The sequence below is a fragment of the Oryzias latipes genome, chromosome 6 (genome assembly GCF_053564925.1).
Source record: "Oryzias latipes strain Hd-rR chromosome 6, Olatipes_Hd-rR_3.1".
NCBI classification, from domain to species: Eukaryota; Metazoa; Chordata; class Actinopteri; order Beloniformes; family Adrianichthyidae; genus Oryzias; species Oryzias latipes.
Window position 1 is genome coordinate 22,810,873 of NC_136242.1, and position 15,482 is coordinate 22,826,354.

General features: G+C 40.6%; 2 protein-coding genes across 2 annotated transcripts in view; one reads left to right on the plus strand and one right to left on the minus strand.

Annotated features, from left to right (window-relative positions):
* The window catches only part of LOC101164397 (voltage-dependent calcium channel subunit alpha-2/delta-1), a 63,557-nt gene extending 49,152 nt beyond the window's left edge, over positions 1-14,405 (plus strand). Inside the window, exons 32-38 of the mRNA XM_078949372.1 lie at positions 1,311-1,463; positions 1,584-1,636; positions 1,965-2,020; positions 2,461-2,590; positions 3,159-3,271; positions 3,578-3,660; positions 12,419-14,405. Of these exons, the coding sequence (XP_078805498.1) occupies positions 1,311-1,463; positions 1,584-1,636; positions 1,965-2,020; positions 2,461-2,590; positions 3,159-3,271; positions 3,578-3,660; positions 12,419-12,532 (702 nt within the window). The 3' untranslated portion in view covers positions 12,533-14,405. The remainder of the gene's footprint in view (positions 1-1,310; positions 1,464-1,583; positions 1,637-1,964; positions 2,021-2,460; positions 2,591-3,158; positions 3,272-3,577; positions 3,661-12,418) is intronic.
* Positions 5,994-11,749, minus strand: LOC144992566 (uncharacterized). The gene is made up of 2 exons (XM_078949371.1): positions 10,360-11,749; positions 5,994-10,285 (listed from the first exon to the last, which is right to left on the minus strand). The coding sequence occupies exons 1-2, from the start codon at positions 10,513-10,515 to the stop codon at positions 6,653-6,655; spliced, it is 3,789 nt and encodes a 1,262-aa protein (XP_078805497.1). The 5' UTR covers positions 10,516-11,749; the 3' UTR covers positions 5,994-6,652.
* Positions 14,406-15,482: the final 1,077 nt, after the last annotated feature.

The window sequence follows — 15,482 nt, forward strand, 5'->3', positions numbered from 1 at the left end:
TCGAAAGGTTACATGACTCAGTCAAGTTATGAGAGTGGCAGAACCCGGCAGCACACCCATGTCTCTGCCAGAGTAAAACACTAGCCACTGGGGAAGGATCAAAGAGGAAGCTGATGGCTTTTAGACATTTGTGGAAACTGTACTTGCGTGTCCCCTGTGTATGTAAGAAGTCTGCTGCACTGTGTTAGCTCTTCTTTTTGTACTTCTTTTGGCCTCTGCCTGTTGATAGTAGCATTTATAGAGCAGAGGGTTTTGGAACATTTCACGTCAGTTGAGACAGGACATCTGCTGTCTCTGGATAGCAGCTTTAAATCTGACCTACAATTCATATCTTTGAAACATTTGAGGAAGCTCTGACTTGTTTTAAACTGTGGAACATGTCTCGTCCACAGGGACCTTTTAGGACGTTACTGCTGTCTTTTTTTCCTGTCATAAAGAATTGTTACAGTGCTTACGAAAAATGTTGTGATTTGCTGTTTTTCGCATTTCTATTTGACATTTGTTTCCACGCAAGTTTATTTACGCCTCTATTGTTTACGTGAAGCCACACATAAGTCCAAACTTACAAAGCAATAACCCTTTAACCCCAGAGCTTTAGCTCCAGAGTTGACATTCTTTGAATGATAGTAACTATTTGACAGCTTATGCATTTAGGATTCTGAAATAGGGCAAACAATTAGAGAAGTTTTAACACAATAAACATAAATTAGCTGATTCAGTTGTGGAGAAAAATGGCTTTGCGCTGTTGTGCAACACTTTACATTAGTAATGTGTTTCACATTTCAAAGCCAGTTTTCTCAGTATCAGAATAATCTGCTACACGTTGATCGCATTAACAGCCGGAGAATTACGGTATGTCAAAGAGCGTGTGTTATTTAGGTGTTGCCTTCCGCATCTCAGGTATTAAATATGTACAACTTTTAGAAAATTCCAGTCTGTTTTCTTTTTTCAGATAACAAGTTAAAATGTCCTTTTGCTTCAACAACAATTGTAGGACTTTATTGAAAAATGCAGCAGGTTTCATGCGTGTCACCTTTAGTAAAAGTTCCATTATCTAGTTTTAATTGGCTAACGTTCAGACCAACTGTTGCACAGACGTGAATTTCTCTTGAGGATTGCTCTTTTCAGTTTCAAATTACTCATCCATGCATTTCAAAGATGTCATTCCCATGTTTGATTGAGTGGATAATTAGCTTGGTAAATTGGAGTGCTTTGCTGGCATCTACCTTCATGATTATTTCATTAAGAATCAAATAACTTTATTTACAAGCATTGCCTGCAATGATGTGTTTATTTATGATGTCTTATAGATTGGGCAGTTCTTCGGTGAAGTGGATCCGGTGCTGATGATCAGTCTGGTCAACACCTCTCTGTACTCCTTCAATAAGACATATGATTATCAGTCTGTCTGTGACCCAGAGAAAGACAGCAAAGCAGCTGCAGGACCCCGTTCTATCTATGTGGTGAGATAGACACTAACATGATCTCTACAATTGCTGTTTTTTTGTTGTTTTTTTTTGGTGTGTGTTAATCTTTGCTGGCCTACTTCATTCAGACCGATTTCTGTTCTTGTGTTGCTCCAGCCAACCATTGCAGACTTGCTGAGTATCAGCTGGTGGGCCTCCAGTGCTGCCTGGTGAGTGGAGAAGCCGTGTGCCTTTAGTTCTCTTGTGTGCATGCTGTTACACCAAAAATAATTTGTATGGCAGTTGCATGAGACTTAAAAATGAAGTTGCATCACTTTCATCGGAGTTGTTCAAAAACCTTTAAAATAGACATTTAAACTCAATGTTTTGTAGCTTAAGCAACATTTAAATCACCATTGTATTAAAGTGTTGGCAGATGCACGTCTTTTAGAATAATAGTTTTGATTGGTCCTCCATAAATCAGAGAAAGATGTTTTCAAAATGTGTTTCAACATGCAGAAAGCTCACCTTTTTCTCCCTTTTTGTTGGATCTTACAGGTCGATTATGCAGCAGCTCATATTTGGTCTCATGTTTCCCAACCTTCTAGGGGCAGGTAAGTAAAAATGCAAGACAAGACTGTGTACTAAGGTTTAATATAGCTGATTCCGGTATTATCATGCATGAAAAAAAACATATCCAGCATTATTGAATTGTTATTTTGATGAAATAGTGCTGTTTGTCACTACTTTGTCACTTTTATGCATGTCACTACAACATGCATAAAATAAAATGACCACTGACTGTCAGGAAAAAAAACAGATTTCAACTTATAATACAGTTTAGTTGACACCCTTTGCATTTATAAAAGAAGTAATCCACAAAAAAATGTACATTTTCATGGGAAAATGTTATATGGTAATTGAGACCTCTTTTGAAGCCATGTTTAGGCACTTCCACGTTGCCTATTTTCTACTTTGGAAGTGTGATTTTAGTCCCAGGATTCCTTAAATGATTCCCCTCCATGTCCTGATTTAAGGTGTTTCTAATTTGCAGTGGAGTCACCAGATGAAGATATACCAGATGCCATGTTTAAGGAAAGCTGCATCACAGAACAGACACAATACTTTTTTGACAATGAAAATAGGTCGTACTCAGGGGTTTTGGACTGTGGGAACTGTTCAAGGTATGCTCATATTTATTGAGACGTGTATATATTTGCATATGTTCCTATCTTTTGTCACTTGCAATTACTGACCTGTTATCTCTTATTCCACATCCCTCTGCTTCTCTGTTGCAAAGGCATGTTCCAAAGTTTCCTGGGTTATGCAGCCTAATCCTAAAAAGCTGCTTTCTGATGAGTTATGATCAGACACAGATCACCTTGATCTGTCAGTAGCTGAAATTTTGGGGGGAAAAACTATTTCGCTTTTTGCTTTGTGTTTCTCTTTTCATTTTCTGGTTTTATATCAAACTAATGCGGAGAATCACACATACTGTATACCCTCACTTTGTTTTGCATCATTTCAGAGTGCATAAGTGTATTAAATATTGCTAAATTGCATTTACTCAATGGTGTTCATGATTTTTCCCTTTTTATAGATCAGTTTACGAATGAAGAGTTTAATTTCTTTTAGCAAATTCAGATGTTTGCACAAATCTGAGTGTCACCTGCAGATAAACAATTCTGTCTATAAGTGTTAGGTTTATTGTTTCTGGTTACATTTAAGCTCATGCTTCTCTTCGTTTTCTAGGATGTACCGAGCCGAGAAGCTTCCAAACACCAACCTTGTGTTTTTGATTACTGATGCCAAAACGACATGTTTGTCATGTGACCCCCGGCCGCTTCGACAGGCTGAGCAACCCTGTATCCTTTTGCTTATCTCATTCTGGATGCTCTTATTTCTGTTATCTAACACTCAGAGGAGAGAAGCGTTCTAAACTGTTAATGCAAGGACACACAACTTAAGTATGAAGAAAAACTCTTGTAGATGCTCCATGGGAACAGTAAACCAGATCCACTACACAGATCCACTGGCAGACTTTTTCTGCTCGTCTAAATTCTACAGGAAGAACTGACATTTTAGTTTGAAAATTTAAGAATCAATACTTGATAATTATTTTATCTATATCTATACATGCCTGTGTGTGTTTTTCCTAAGTGTCTGTTCAGCTGAAGGACCAAATCCATGCGAGCTGGCTCAGAATCCCAGATACAGGAAAGGGCCAGATGTGTGTTTTGACAACAATGAAAATGTGAGGGGAAAAAAAAAAAGGTTACCTTGAAGCCTGAATGTGATTAAAGTTAGCTGCTGTAGATGACTGCCCCTTTTTGCTCTAGATAAAGACTACTGCTCCCTACATTTTTTCCCCCATTTTGCTGTATGATCTCATTACTCATCTCCCTTTGTTCTTGTTTTTTTGGATTCTGCGTGTCAAGGATGAGCCCCTGTGCCCAACCAGCAGAGGCTCTGCACTCAGCCCCACACCTTTTTTGTTGTTTATATTTGTTGTCGCTTCAGGGTCAGTATGGTTGCACAGCTTCACACAGCTTTACTATTTTAAACAGCTGTGTAGTGCTTTTATATAGAATAACTCATTTGACATTAAAATATGAGGTTAACATTTTATTTCTACAGTTTTACAATCATTCAAACTGTATTGAAATATGAGAATCTGTGCTAATTTGTGGCTCTTCCAATACGTTTTTTTTTTTTTTGTTTTGTTTTGATGTTTTTAAAATGTAGAAAATTGTAGCAGTCAGATAATAGGACAATTTTATTACATCTTGGGCTTCAGCCATACTTTATGCAGAGTTTTTTTTTTTATTAATTTATCGACTTCTTGTTTTTTTTTACTTTACACAACAAGTATTTGTATATTTTGCTAAAAATAATGTAATGAAAAATTGGTTTATATCCTCAAGAAAATTTACAGCAAAGTAAACTTCATGTTACTTAAAATTTCTTAAGTGTCATTTAAGGATATTAAAAAAACAAGGCTTTAGTTTTCAAAATCCATAAGAATTTCTCCATTTATTTATTTACTTGACCTGTTTTCTTTTAAATATAGTCAGAAATGTAAAACTTAGCTGACATGGGTGGTGAGATGCCACACCGATCACATGCAAAATGCTTCAGTAGGATTTAAAATCTTTGGCGTTTCTGCTACTTACAATGCAAAATGGAAATTGGAAAACATAGTTGGTAAAATATCTATGTAAAGCTTGTGCATTGACTTATTTGAATAATATCAGTAAAACAAATGAAGCAAAGTGAATAAATCATGGGAGAAAGGGTTAGAACACCACCCAACTGTGAACAATTCATTGGAAGACTAAATATTTGGTATGAAAAAAAAGGGCTTTTTCATATCTTTATAAATCCTCCCTTTCATTGTGTTGCACAGGCGTAAGGCATACATATAACAGACCACCAATTCAAGGGGGCATGTTTATATTACGGAGAGGCCTTGCTGGGAAGCAAATGACTGAGGAAGTAGATGAAAAGAGTAAAAGTAGGTCGTGTCCCTTTTGCTCTGTCCAGCTGTCCCATTACTTTTGGTTCAGCTCCTCGCAGGAAGACAGTTTGTGTGCCGGCCAGTCCATTTTCTTACTGGAGTAAACAGAGGAAGCTTCACGTGGCTTTCCTGTCCTTTGAATAGAGAAGACTCCCACCTTTTTTCTCCTGGGCCTTTGGCATGCACGGATATCCTGAATACACCCATTAAAAAAGAAAAACGGGAGGCTAAAAGCAACACTGCCACACGCTGAAACAAGCAGGTGGATATCCACACAGACAAGCAAACAATGAAGCAAATGAGAGGTGAAACTCATTTAAAACGTACAAAGGAATGTTTAGATTAATTGCATAGTTTAAAAATGTGTGTTGCTTTGTTGCCAACACTTTGAAGAAAAGATCAATTTAAGTATCTCTCTCGAGCCACGCAACGCCACACAGCGCAGATGGCCTTTGAAGTACATAAAGTGTCACTTTTTAATTAGATTTTTTTCAAGAAACTGAACAAAGACAACCAATTAGCATGTTTGTGCAGCAATGTTGGGAATATTGAAGGTTGTACGTTTTCTTGGGCAGAGCCAAACTGTCAGAATTGGATTGTTTTTAGTTTCAGTTGTCTATCAGTTGTCTTTAACTTTTCTAATTGATGAAAACAAATAAAACAAAATAAAAAACTGCTTACATTTCTAACAGCATGCTTGTAAAATTGCAATAGTTTTGAAAATATTTTACATTTGTTTCAGTTTCCCTTGAAATGTGAAATGTAACTTATGCTATGTACACACCTAGCATGTGATAAGCGTTCAAGAACACTCTGAACATGCGTCCTTGAGTACACTTTTAGCATACGGTGTTCCCACTGGAGTGTCGCTACCCGAAACTAGTGCATGCACATTCAGTTGGAAGAAACTTGGTGAGAAATGTCGAAATCTTGGTCCAGAATTTTTCTTTCGCAGCTCTATTCCGATATATGCATGAAAGACTTGGTGTCATATAATTCCCTCCGGACACAGACCACAGTTATTCCTTCCTGTGGTGGACCGAGCAGTAAAAGGCAAGGACAGCAAACAATTTAATCAAAAATATGGAAATTTAATTTTCAAAATGTGTAAATGGGCAAAAATGGGCCCTTAAAAGAGGTCCAAAGCAACAAAATTAACTCAAGCTTTTAAATGTAACAGAGGACAACTGAACAAACAAACTTAATCAAACTGACCTTTCTAATTGGAAACACAAGGGAACATATATAGTGGCTGATCAAACCAACTAGACACACAAGGGGGAACTTAAAAAGACTAAGACAAAATACAGAGAACAAACTAAACTAATGGCCATCCTATAGTAAATTAACATACACAATGAATGAAACTAAGGACCATCAAAATGGAAACTAAAGTAAAGAAACACAAAAAGAGTTCCTTGTCCACTGGGTGATGGTTCAGTCCAATTAGCTGCCTGCTGAATATAAGGCCTCTGCTGACTGGCATGCATTCTTGTGTCAGGCCTGACTTGATTGTTCCAGCAGCAGATGGCAGCAGCAGCAACAATGGTTCCCTTTTGCACTGGTAACTCAAACAAAACATCAAATTAATAAAGCAAATTATAATAAAGTAAACTGAAACTTGTTGATACATTTTATGATCAAACATGTGTTACTTTTGAAAAAGAAATCTAAAAGTATCTGCAAACAAATAAAGTGAACAGATATATGTAGGGTGTGGTGCAGGAGGTTACTGCCCTGATGGTGTGGCAGCGTAGGCAGCCATCACACTCCCCTCCCCTTCGGAGCCTTCATCAGGAGCACGAGAGAGGAAGTCCGCAGTGATGTTTCCTCTTCCTGGGATGTAGTTCACCTTGAATCTGTAGGGCTGCATGGCGAGGTACCATCTCGTTATCCGGGCATTAGTGTCCTTCATCTTCTCCAGCCATTGCAGAGCCCTGTGGTCGGTCTCCAAGGTGAACTCTCTACCTAAGAGGTAGTATTTAAAAGAGTCCATAGCCCATTTGACTGCCAGCGCCTCTTTTTCGACAGTGGAATAGTGGATTTCTCTGGGGAGTAGCTTTCGGCTTATGTAAGCCACAGGATGTCGATCGTCAGACGTGTACTGTAGAAGCACAGCTCCAATGCCTCTTTGAGATGCGTCGGTTTGCAAAATGAAAGGTTTATTAAAATCTGGACTGTGCAGTATGGGGTCCTTACTCAATGATTGCTGAATGTCCCGAAATGCTGTCACAGACTCCGTAGTCCACCTGATTTTGTTTGGACATCTCGAGCCGGTCATGTCGGTCAACGGAGCTGCACGGGCTGAAAAGCTTGGAATAAACTTGTGATAAAATCCAGCTAATCCAAGAAAAGACCTTAGCTGCTTTCTTGTCTGTGGTAGAGGGCAGGATTCAATCGCCTGTACTTTGTTGACTTGTGGTTTGATCAACCCACCTCCAATAGTGTAACCAAGGTACTCCGTTTCCCTCCGGGCAAAAGCACACTTTGCTGGATTGATGGTTAACCCCGCAGCATGCAGGCACTCCAGAACCTTCTTCAGATGTCTTAGATGTTCCTCCCAGGTGGCACTGTAAACCACAATATCATCAAGATATGCACAAGCACAGTCTTTTAGGCCACCGAGTACCTGATCCATAAGTCGCTGGAAAGTTGCAGGGGCACCGTGCAACCCAAACGGAAGAACTGTAAACTGAAAGAGCCCCCAGGGTGTCCGGAAAGCAGTCAGTTCCTGGGACCGCTCTGTAAGGGGAACCTGCCAATAACCCTTACAAAGGTCAATAGTTGTTAAAAACTTTGCCTTTCCCAGACACTCAATGAGATTGTCAATTCTGGGGGTTGGATAGGAATCAAATTTTGACACAGAATTTAGATAGCGAAAATCTATGCAAAATCTGATGGTTCCATCCTTCTTGGGGACCAACACAACTGGATGACACCACTCGCTTTTCGAAGGCTTGATGATCCCGAGGGACAGCATGTGATCAACCTCTTCCTTTAGCGGACCCAGTAGACGCTCTGGTACTCTGTAACTCATGCGCCTAACTGTAGCCTGCTCCTTTAGCACAATGTCATGGTGCACCAAGTTTGTGCATCCTGGATATTCCTGGAAGACCCTGGAATCAATCAATGCTTTCACCTGAGCTTGTTGGTTTTCAGAAAGATGATTTAAATCCAAGGTGGTGGGCATTGATGATGGCAGGAATTCATCCACTTCGTCCTCCTCACTGACATCTCTGATCAGCAGTCCCATGGCATCGTCTGCAGTCCTGGAAACCCATTCTTTGAGAAGGTTAACGTGCAATACACGACTGGACTGTTTGTGACCTGGGGTGGAAACCTGATATGTTGTAGCCCCAAGTTTCTTTTGGACCACAAAGGGGCCTTGCCATTTGGCTAGCAACTTACTGTCACTTGTGGGTAGCATTACTAGGACTTTTTGACCTGGCAGGAAACTTCTCTGGCGTGCTTTTTGATCATACCAGCTCTTCTGGCGTCTCTGTGCATCAGCCATGTGGGCCTGTGCTAACTCGCTCATCCTCTGCAGCTTTTCTCTCATTTGAATAACATACTGAATGGCATTGACAGGTTCTTCTCTGCCCTGCTCTCCTTCCCAGGTTTCTCTTAAGAGGGTCAGGGGTCCCCTTACTTCATGTCCATAAAGTAATTCAAAGGGGGAGAACCCTGTTGAAGCCTGGGGTACCTCTCTGTAGGCGAAGAGGAGATAAGGCAGCCACTGATCCCAATCAGACCCGGTTTCATTGACGAACTTACGAAGCATTTGCTTAAGCGTCTGATTAAAGCGTTCAGTCAACCCGTCCGTCTGTGGATGATAAGGAGTGGTCCGCAGATTCCTCACACCCAGGAGCTGATAAACCTGCTTAAGCAAGTTCGACATGAAGTTAGTACCTCGGTCTGTCAAAATTTCTCGGGGGAAACCCACTCTGGAGAAGAACTGAACCAGAGAGAATGCCACAGCTTTTGCTTTCACACATTTCAGTGGAAACACCTCTGGGTACTTTGTGGCATAATCGGTGATGACTAGCATGTAGCGGTTTCCAGCTTTACTTTTCTCCACTGGTCCCACTACATCCATGCCAAGGCGTTCAAACGGAGTGCCAATAATTGGGAGAGGCTGGAGTGGAGCTTTGGTGGTACATTTCAGTGAGGTTTTCTGGCACTGAGGGCAACTCTGACAGTAATGTTGGATGTCTGTACGTAAGCCAGGCCAGTAGAAGTGTTTCATCACACGTGCAGTTGTTTTTTGCTTCCCTAGGTGGCCAGCCCAAGGTATGGTGTGGCCTAGGCTGAGTACTACATCTCGAACCAACAGAGGAACCACCAGTTGCTTCACTTTACCTTGCTGGTGATAAAGAACTCCATTCTCCACCAGATACTCCCTCTTCGACTCCTCAGCCATTTCTGCTGCTTTTACAAAACAAGACGACAAAGTTGGATCATTTTGTTGCATTTCAACAATGTTAGATGGCAACTTGAACCCTAAACCCACTTCTGGAGTTGCTTCAACGGGCGGATCTACCATAGTGCGTTTAAATTTCTCTTGCCTTTTCTGACTACGCGTTTTGCGAGACTTCCCGGGTTTTGTCTCAAGCTCAGCATCATAGAAAGGTAAAGCGCAGAGAAGTGGCAGATTCGCATCTGTATTTTTAGCTTGAGCTCTCGTAACCGCAACAGCACTTCCTCTTGTGTCCAACAGGTCATAAAGAACTGGCAGGTCATGACCCAAAACAACTGGGAAAGGAAGGTCATCAACAACTCCTACTTTCAGAAGATACATCTGTCCTTGAATTTCCAAGTAGAGATCAGCAGTAGGATAAAGTCTTTTATCACCATGTACACAGCAGATGGAAACTGTCTCTTGAGTGGAAACAAGGTTGACTGGTACATGTTGTCGATGAATTAAAGTCTGTGTACTGCCAGTGTCAATCAGTGCATTGCAACATTTCCCATTCACTTTAACAGTGGTCATTTTAATAGGCTGGTTAGCTCGACTTTCCAAAGCATGGCTCTGATATGGAACAAAACACATCTGAGTGAGCTTTGCTGAATTTCTTGGGCAAAGGGGTTTAATATGTCCTTCCTGCCCACACAAATAGCAGATTGGTGGTTTATTGGAAGATTTTGCTGGTTTACTCATCTGATCATCCTGCACAGGCATTCTCGGTGTTCCTGGAGCCAGTCTGTGGTGGTGGTGTTGTGGGGCTGTTGGCCTGCGTGAGTCTTTTATACCCTTCCATTGCAGGTTGCTCCATGGTACATTTTTCTTGCGAGCAGCCACAAACACCTCTGCCAGTGTTGCGGCTTCAGCTGCTGATTTAGGCCCATGTTCTTTTATCCAGACCTGAAGCTCAGGAGACATCATTCTTAAGTATTGTTCCATAATGATTATCTCACCAATTTCTTTTACCGTTTTACCTCTGGGTTGAATCCACTTATCATAGAGTTCTTTGAGACGGGCATAAAGCTCCTTGGGACTTTCGTCGGGGCCCACTTCCAAGGAACGAAATCTCTGTCGGTAAGACTCAGGGCTGATGTCATATTTATGCAAGATTGCAGTTTTAACTTTTTCATAGTTCAAAGAATCATCGACATCCATGTTAACATAGGCACTTCTGGCCTTACCAGTGAGCAGTGGGATGAGGCGGAAAACCCAGTCTGACTCCACCCACTTGCACGCTGTTGCTATGCGTTCAAAAGTTATTAGGAAGTGTTCAATGTCATCGTTTTCTGTTAGCTTTTCTAACCTGGGATCCATAGAGAAGCGAGGGTGAGTGGTTACTTGCTGTGCCCCTGCTGTCTGATGTACGGCCTCTGGCAGCCGATCATCTGAACCAGACTCCACTGTTGGATCAGGGGCTGATGAGGTGTAATCAGGAACAGGTGACGTCCGGGCCTGCACCTCCATCTGCAAAAGTTGGAACTGATGCTGCAGGCCTTTTAGCCTGTGTTCCTGCTGCTTTGCTTCCTCCTGGAGTCTCATTTCTCTGGCTTCCTGTTGTCCCATGAAGGCCTGGAGAATACTAGTGAGATGTTGTAATGTTGGCTCTTCACCCTCAGTACCTGTACCAGCTCCTGAAGCTCCAGCCTCCTCCTCTTCTCCATTGTCCATGTTGGCAGTGCTGTAGTCCTTATGTTCAATGCGTGTTCTTGTAGTCCTTCCTCCTCGTTGCATGGCTCACAAAAAAAAATTTCAGGGGATTGCCAGGGGGGGGGAAGAGGAAAAAAAAAAAAAACTGTCCTTAAACTGCTGATCCCACTTCTGACACCATTATGTGGTGGACCGAGCAGTAAAAGGCAAGGACAGCAAACAATTTAATCAAAAATATGGAAATTTAATTTTCAAAATGTGTAAATGGGCAAAAATGGGCCCTTAAAAGAGGTCCAAAGCAACAAAATTAACTCAAGCTTTTAAATGTAACAGAGGACAACTGAACAAACAAACTTAATCAAACTGACCTTTCTAATTGGAAACACAAGGGAACATATATAGTGGCTGATCAAACCAACTAGACACACAAGGGGGAACTTAAAAAGACTAAGACAAAATACAGAGAACAAACTAAACTAATGGCCATCCTATAGTAAATTAACATACACAATGAATGAAACTAAGGACCATCAAAATGGAAACTAAAGTAAAGAAACACAAAAAGAGTTCCTTGTCCACTGGGTGATGGTTCAGTCCAATTAGCTGCCTGCTGAATATAAGGCCTCTGCTGACTGGCATGCATTCTTGTGTCAGGCCTGACTTGATTGTTCCAGCAGCAGATGGCAGCAGCAGCAACAATGGTTCCCTTTTGCACTGGTAACTCAAACAAAACATCAAATTAATAAAGCAAATTATAATAAAGTAAACTGAAACTTGTTGATACATTTTATGATCAAACATGTGTTACTTTTGAAAAAGAAATCTAAAAGTATCTGCAAACAAATAAAGTGAACAGATATATGTAGGGTGTGGTGCAGGAGGTTACTGCCCTGATGGTGTGGCAGCGTAGGCAGCCATCACACTTCCTAATTCATGATCACTTTTCAAATGGTTGGCAATTCCGTAAATAAAAAAGGACGCCATCCATACATCACTACCAAGTCCGAGTCCCTGATTGGTCAAAGTTCAACTGGTTTAACTTTCAACGTGTAAATAATGAACACCTGTAGTACGTGGAGCCCGACAATGGACTTAAAATCGTACGTAGCTACAGGTGAACGTGAGAGTTTTGAACGCTGAAGCCCGAAACGTGCGATTACAGACTTTTCATTGAACGTGGTCACTTGAATGTACATTGCCAAGCCCGGTGTGATCATAGCATTAGTCACTGATTTGGTTTTTAACAGAACCCAAACCAGACTGAATGTGGCATAATTAGATGTGATAGAATGTAAGATTTAAAGTGAAGCAATAGAAACCTTTTTTGTAATTTTAGCAATTGGGTTCATTCATTGGAGATGTACTAACAGTTGATTTCTTCACCAGGAAGATGATTCTGATTGTGGTGGTGGAACCTGCTTAAGGCCAAGCCTTTGGTTGGTGCTCGGACTCCAACTCCTGCTGCTGCTGTTGCTCACCAAATCTCTACAACACTCATGACCCCCACACACACTGAGACTCCCATTCATCACATCTCATCGGAGGCCTGACGACACTCCGCTAGCGCAATACAGGATGTATGCAGAGTATTTGCAGCACTGACCGCCTGTATCAGCATTTCCATTTTCCTATGCCAAAGGGTGCTCATTCATTTCTTCCTCATGGTGTTCAAATTCAGAGACACATTTACTGTGCTCAGCTGCGCTCATTTCCACACTGTCTACCTGTATCTTTTCCGATGGTGCAACAGTAAGAGCTAACCAAACCCTTTAATTCTGCCTCACTTGTTTTCTCTGACTTTGAGAAGCTTTATGAAGCCGTACATTCACTCACAACATTGATTTGTGTAGCTGTCTGTATTGTTTGTTGCTTATATTTATTGCATATGAAAATGTATGCTGTAATGGTTGTTTTTTTTGCATCCAGTGAAACGTTTAGCAAAAATAATATCACTTTGGTTTGAGTGCTTTTTTAATGTTGATTACCTATATATCTGGTTCATTTTCTCTTTGCTAAAATCAACCCAGCATTTTGTGACTAGCTTGGTGTTGTATCGTAGCAGCATGTGCTCATTACAGAGCTTTAGACGACACCGACATGTTCACACCAAAACTTCAAACTCAACCACAGACGACCACAGAGAAATGGAGAGGTATAGCAGAGAATGTGCACGCTACTTTATTTCAGCAGTTCCTCAACGGTGGACGCCACTATGAGAACTGCATGTTTTAAACTGTAGATTTAGGAGGATTTCTCAGTGAGGGATAAATGAGGTTATCAAAAAAAAAAAAAAAACTGGTGGGTTCAGATTTTTGTCATGTTTGTGCTTGGATGAACAGCTTTGGTTGTCTCCACTTTGATGCATCAAAATACCCAGTGCCTACATAGTAGCTTGAACAGTTTAAGTTTGTGAGTGATTCAAGGCATCCGAGTTGTATGTTTTACCATGAATGCCTCTATGCTAATGCACGCATTATAGCAGGGTGGGCTGGCCTTGCAGTAATATCTCATGAAGGGGGCCAAGTGTGCTGCTGTTCTTCTAATTTAGGGACCCACACAGTGGTAGAAACAAGTTGTGACTTTGATTATAGGAGAGGAATATTATTTTCCTCTCTGGAGAAAACAAACTAAAACCAGACTTCAGCTTGCATTCCAACAGCTTTCTCTTTATTAATCCTGTCTCTGTTTCCTTACTGGACCATCGGACTCAGGAGCCAAGATGACTTGTGAATGAGATTAGCATATCAAAATGACTGTTTCTTTGTTTTGTTCTCCTTGCTGTACTCCTCCTGATGCTTGTTCCTTCTTTGTTTTGCTCTTAAAGTGCTGTGAAGCAGACGCTGAGGGCTCAGCGTTGAAATGCTGCAATGTCATGGGATGAGCTTGTTCTGTGTTTGAACTCTGTGTGTGCATAGGCTCAGCATCAGGGCCTACTGGAGAGAACCTTCAGAAAACACTGCTACCAGTGGTAACATTTGCATTGCCTTACTTAAGCTTATATGAAAAACATTGTACATCTTTTTTGTTTCCTCATATATATTCCCAGTTCTCTCCATTTCGTCTTCATGCTGACATGCAGGTGTTAAGTGATCAGGTTATGCTGTCTTTCAGAATCGTGTGCCGACTTGTATTTTATCCCAGGGATCCAGTGTCTGTGCAGGCATGTGCGTCTCCCTCTGATTTCTGATTGTGCTTTAATACATGAAATACTCTTTTGTGGAGCTTCATTGGCCTGAATCAATTTTGGATACATTTGTACCATAAAACTATTTACTGTATAAAAGAGAAAAGCACAGAGAAAGATGAGAAAATGTTTATAATATGTTGTTGATTATTGTGCTAATATATATTCACAATAAAAGTGGTGTTATTGTTATGACCCGAGACTGTTTTATTATGCACAGAATGGAGTGCAGCAGGAAGCTTAGCGTATTTTCGACGTCACAAGTACATATCTTTGCAAGGGTATCTTTTTCAAACTGCGTTTTTTCATCTGCTCCTCATTCACAATTATTTAAAAAAATAAATACTCAGAAATGCTATTTTATGGGTCATTTTCTAAATGTATGACCTCCATCATCAAAAAAAAAATGTCAGAACATGTTAAAAACACCCATAACAGATTTTTTTACCCATTTGGAGTGGGTCATTTAATGTTAAAGCACACAATCAAACTTTTACTGAGCTATAAACCATCCAGAACTAGTCTAGTTAAAACATTCAATAAAGTGAATTAACATTCAAATACTATCAGAAATAACCGTTTGTTCACTTGTATTTTATCACCTGAACTCTTTTTTTAACAAATAAAAATGGGGGGAAAATTGCCTTGCAAACAAATTTTTATGCAATTTGCATCTGTGGGGAAACAAAACTGCATCGTCATAAATGAGGAAAGACGGATGATTTGCTCTGCCAAAGAGGAAGCCCGTGCTTTGATATTTTCCATCAATGTGCAATTTTAGCTTCTGACTCCACAATAGTCACAGATTAAGAAACTTGTTGGGATGGATTAACATGGTACATGGCTTTTATTTGTGTGGTTGTTTTGCTCTCAGCTGTTTGTGTGCTGTAGCTGGTGCAGCAGACGTTTAGCAGGAAACCTTTGCCAGTGATAGCTGCAGCCAACTTGGACAGAATGCTCTCTCTGAGCAAGGTGTTAAATTGTTGGCCTTATTTGAATAAATATTTGCAAGACATGAGGCAAACAGAGGCAGGAGAGCCAGACAGACTAGTAAGTGCACTTTTTAATGTTGAACAGATGCCATAAAAAATTGTTAATTATTTTGTATAAACTTCAAATGTGGATGCCATTTTTGTGTTGCATGAATAAGGTTTAACAACTGCAATTTAAAATAAAGAGCACCAAATTGCAGTGTCCTATTTTTGCTGTAGGTCCAACCCAAAAATGGGCATTTCCCCACAGAGAGCAGACATCACCAGCAGTCTC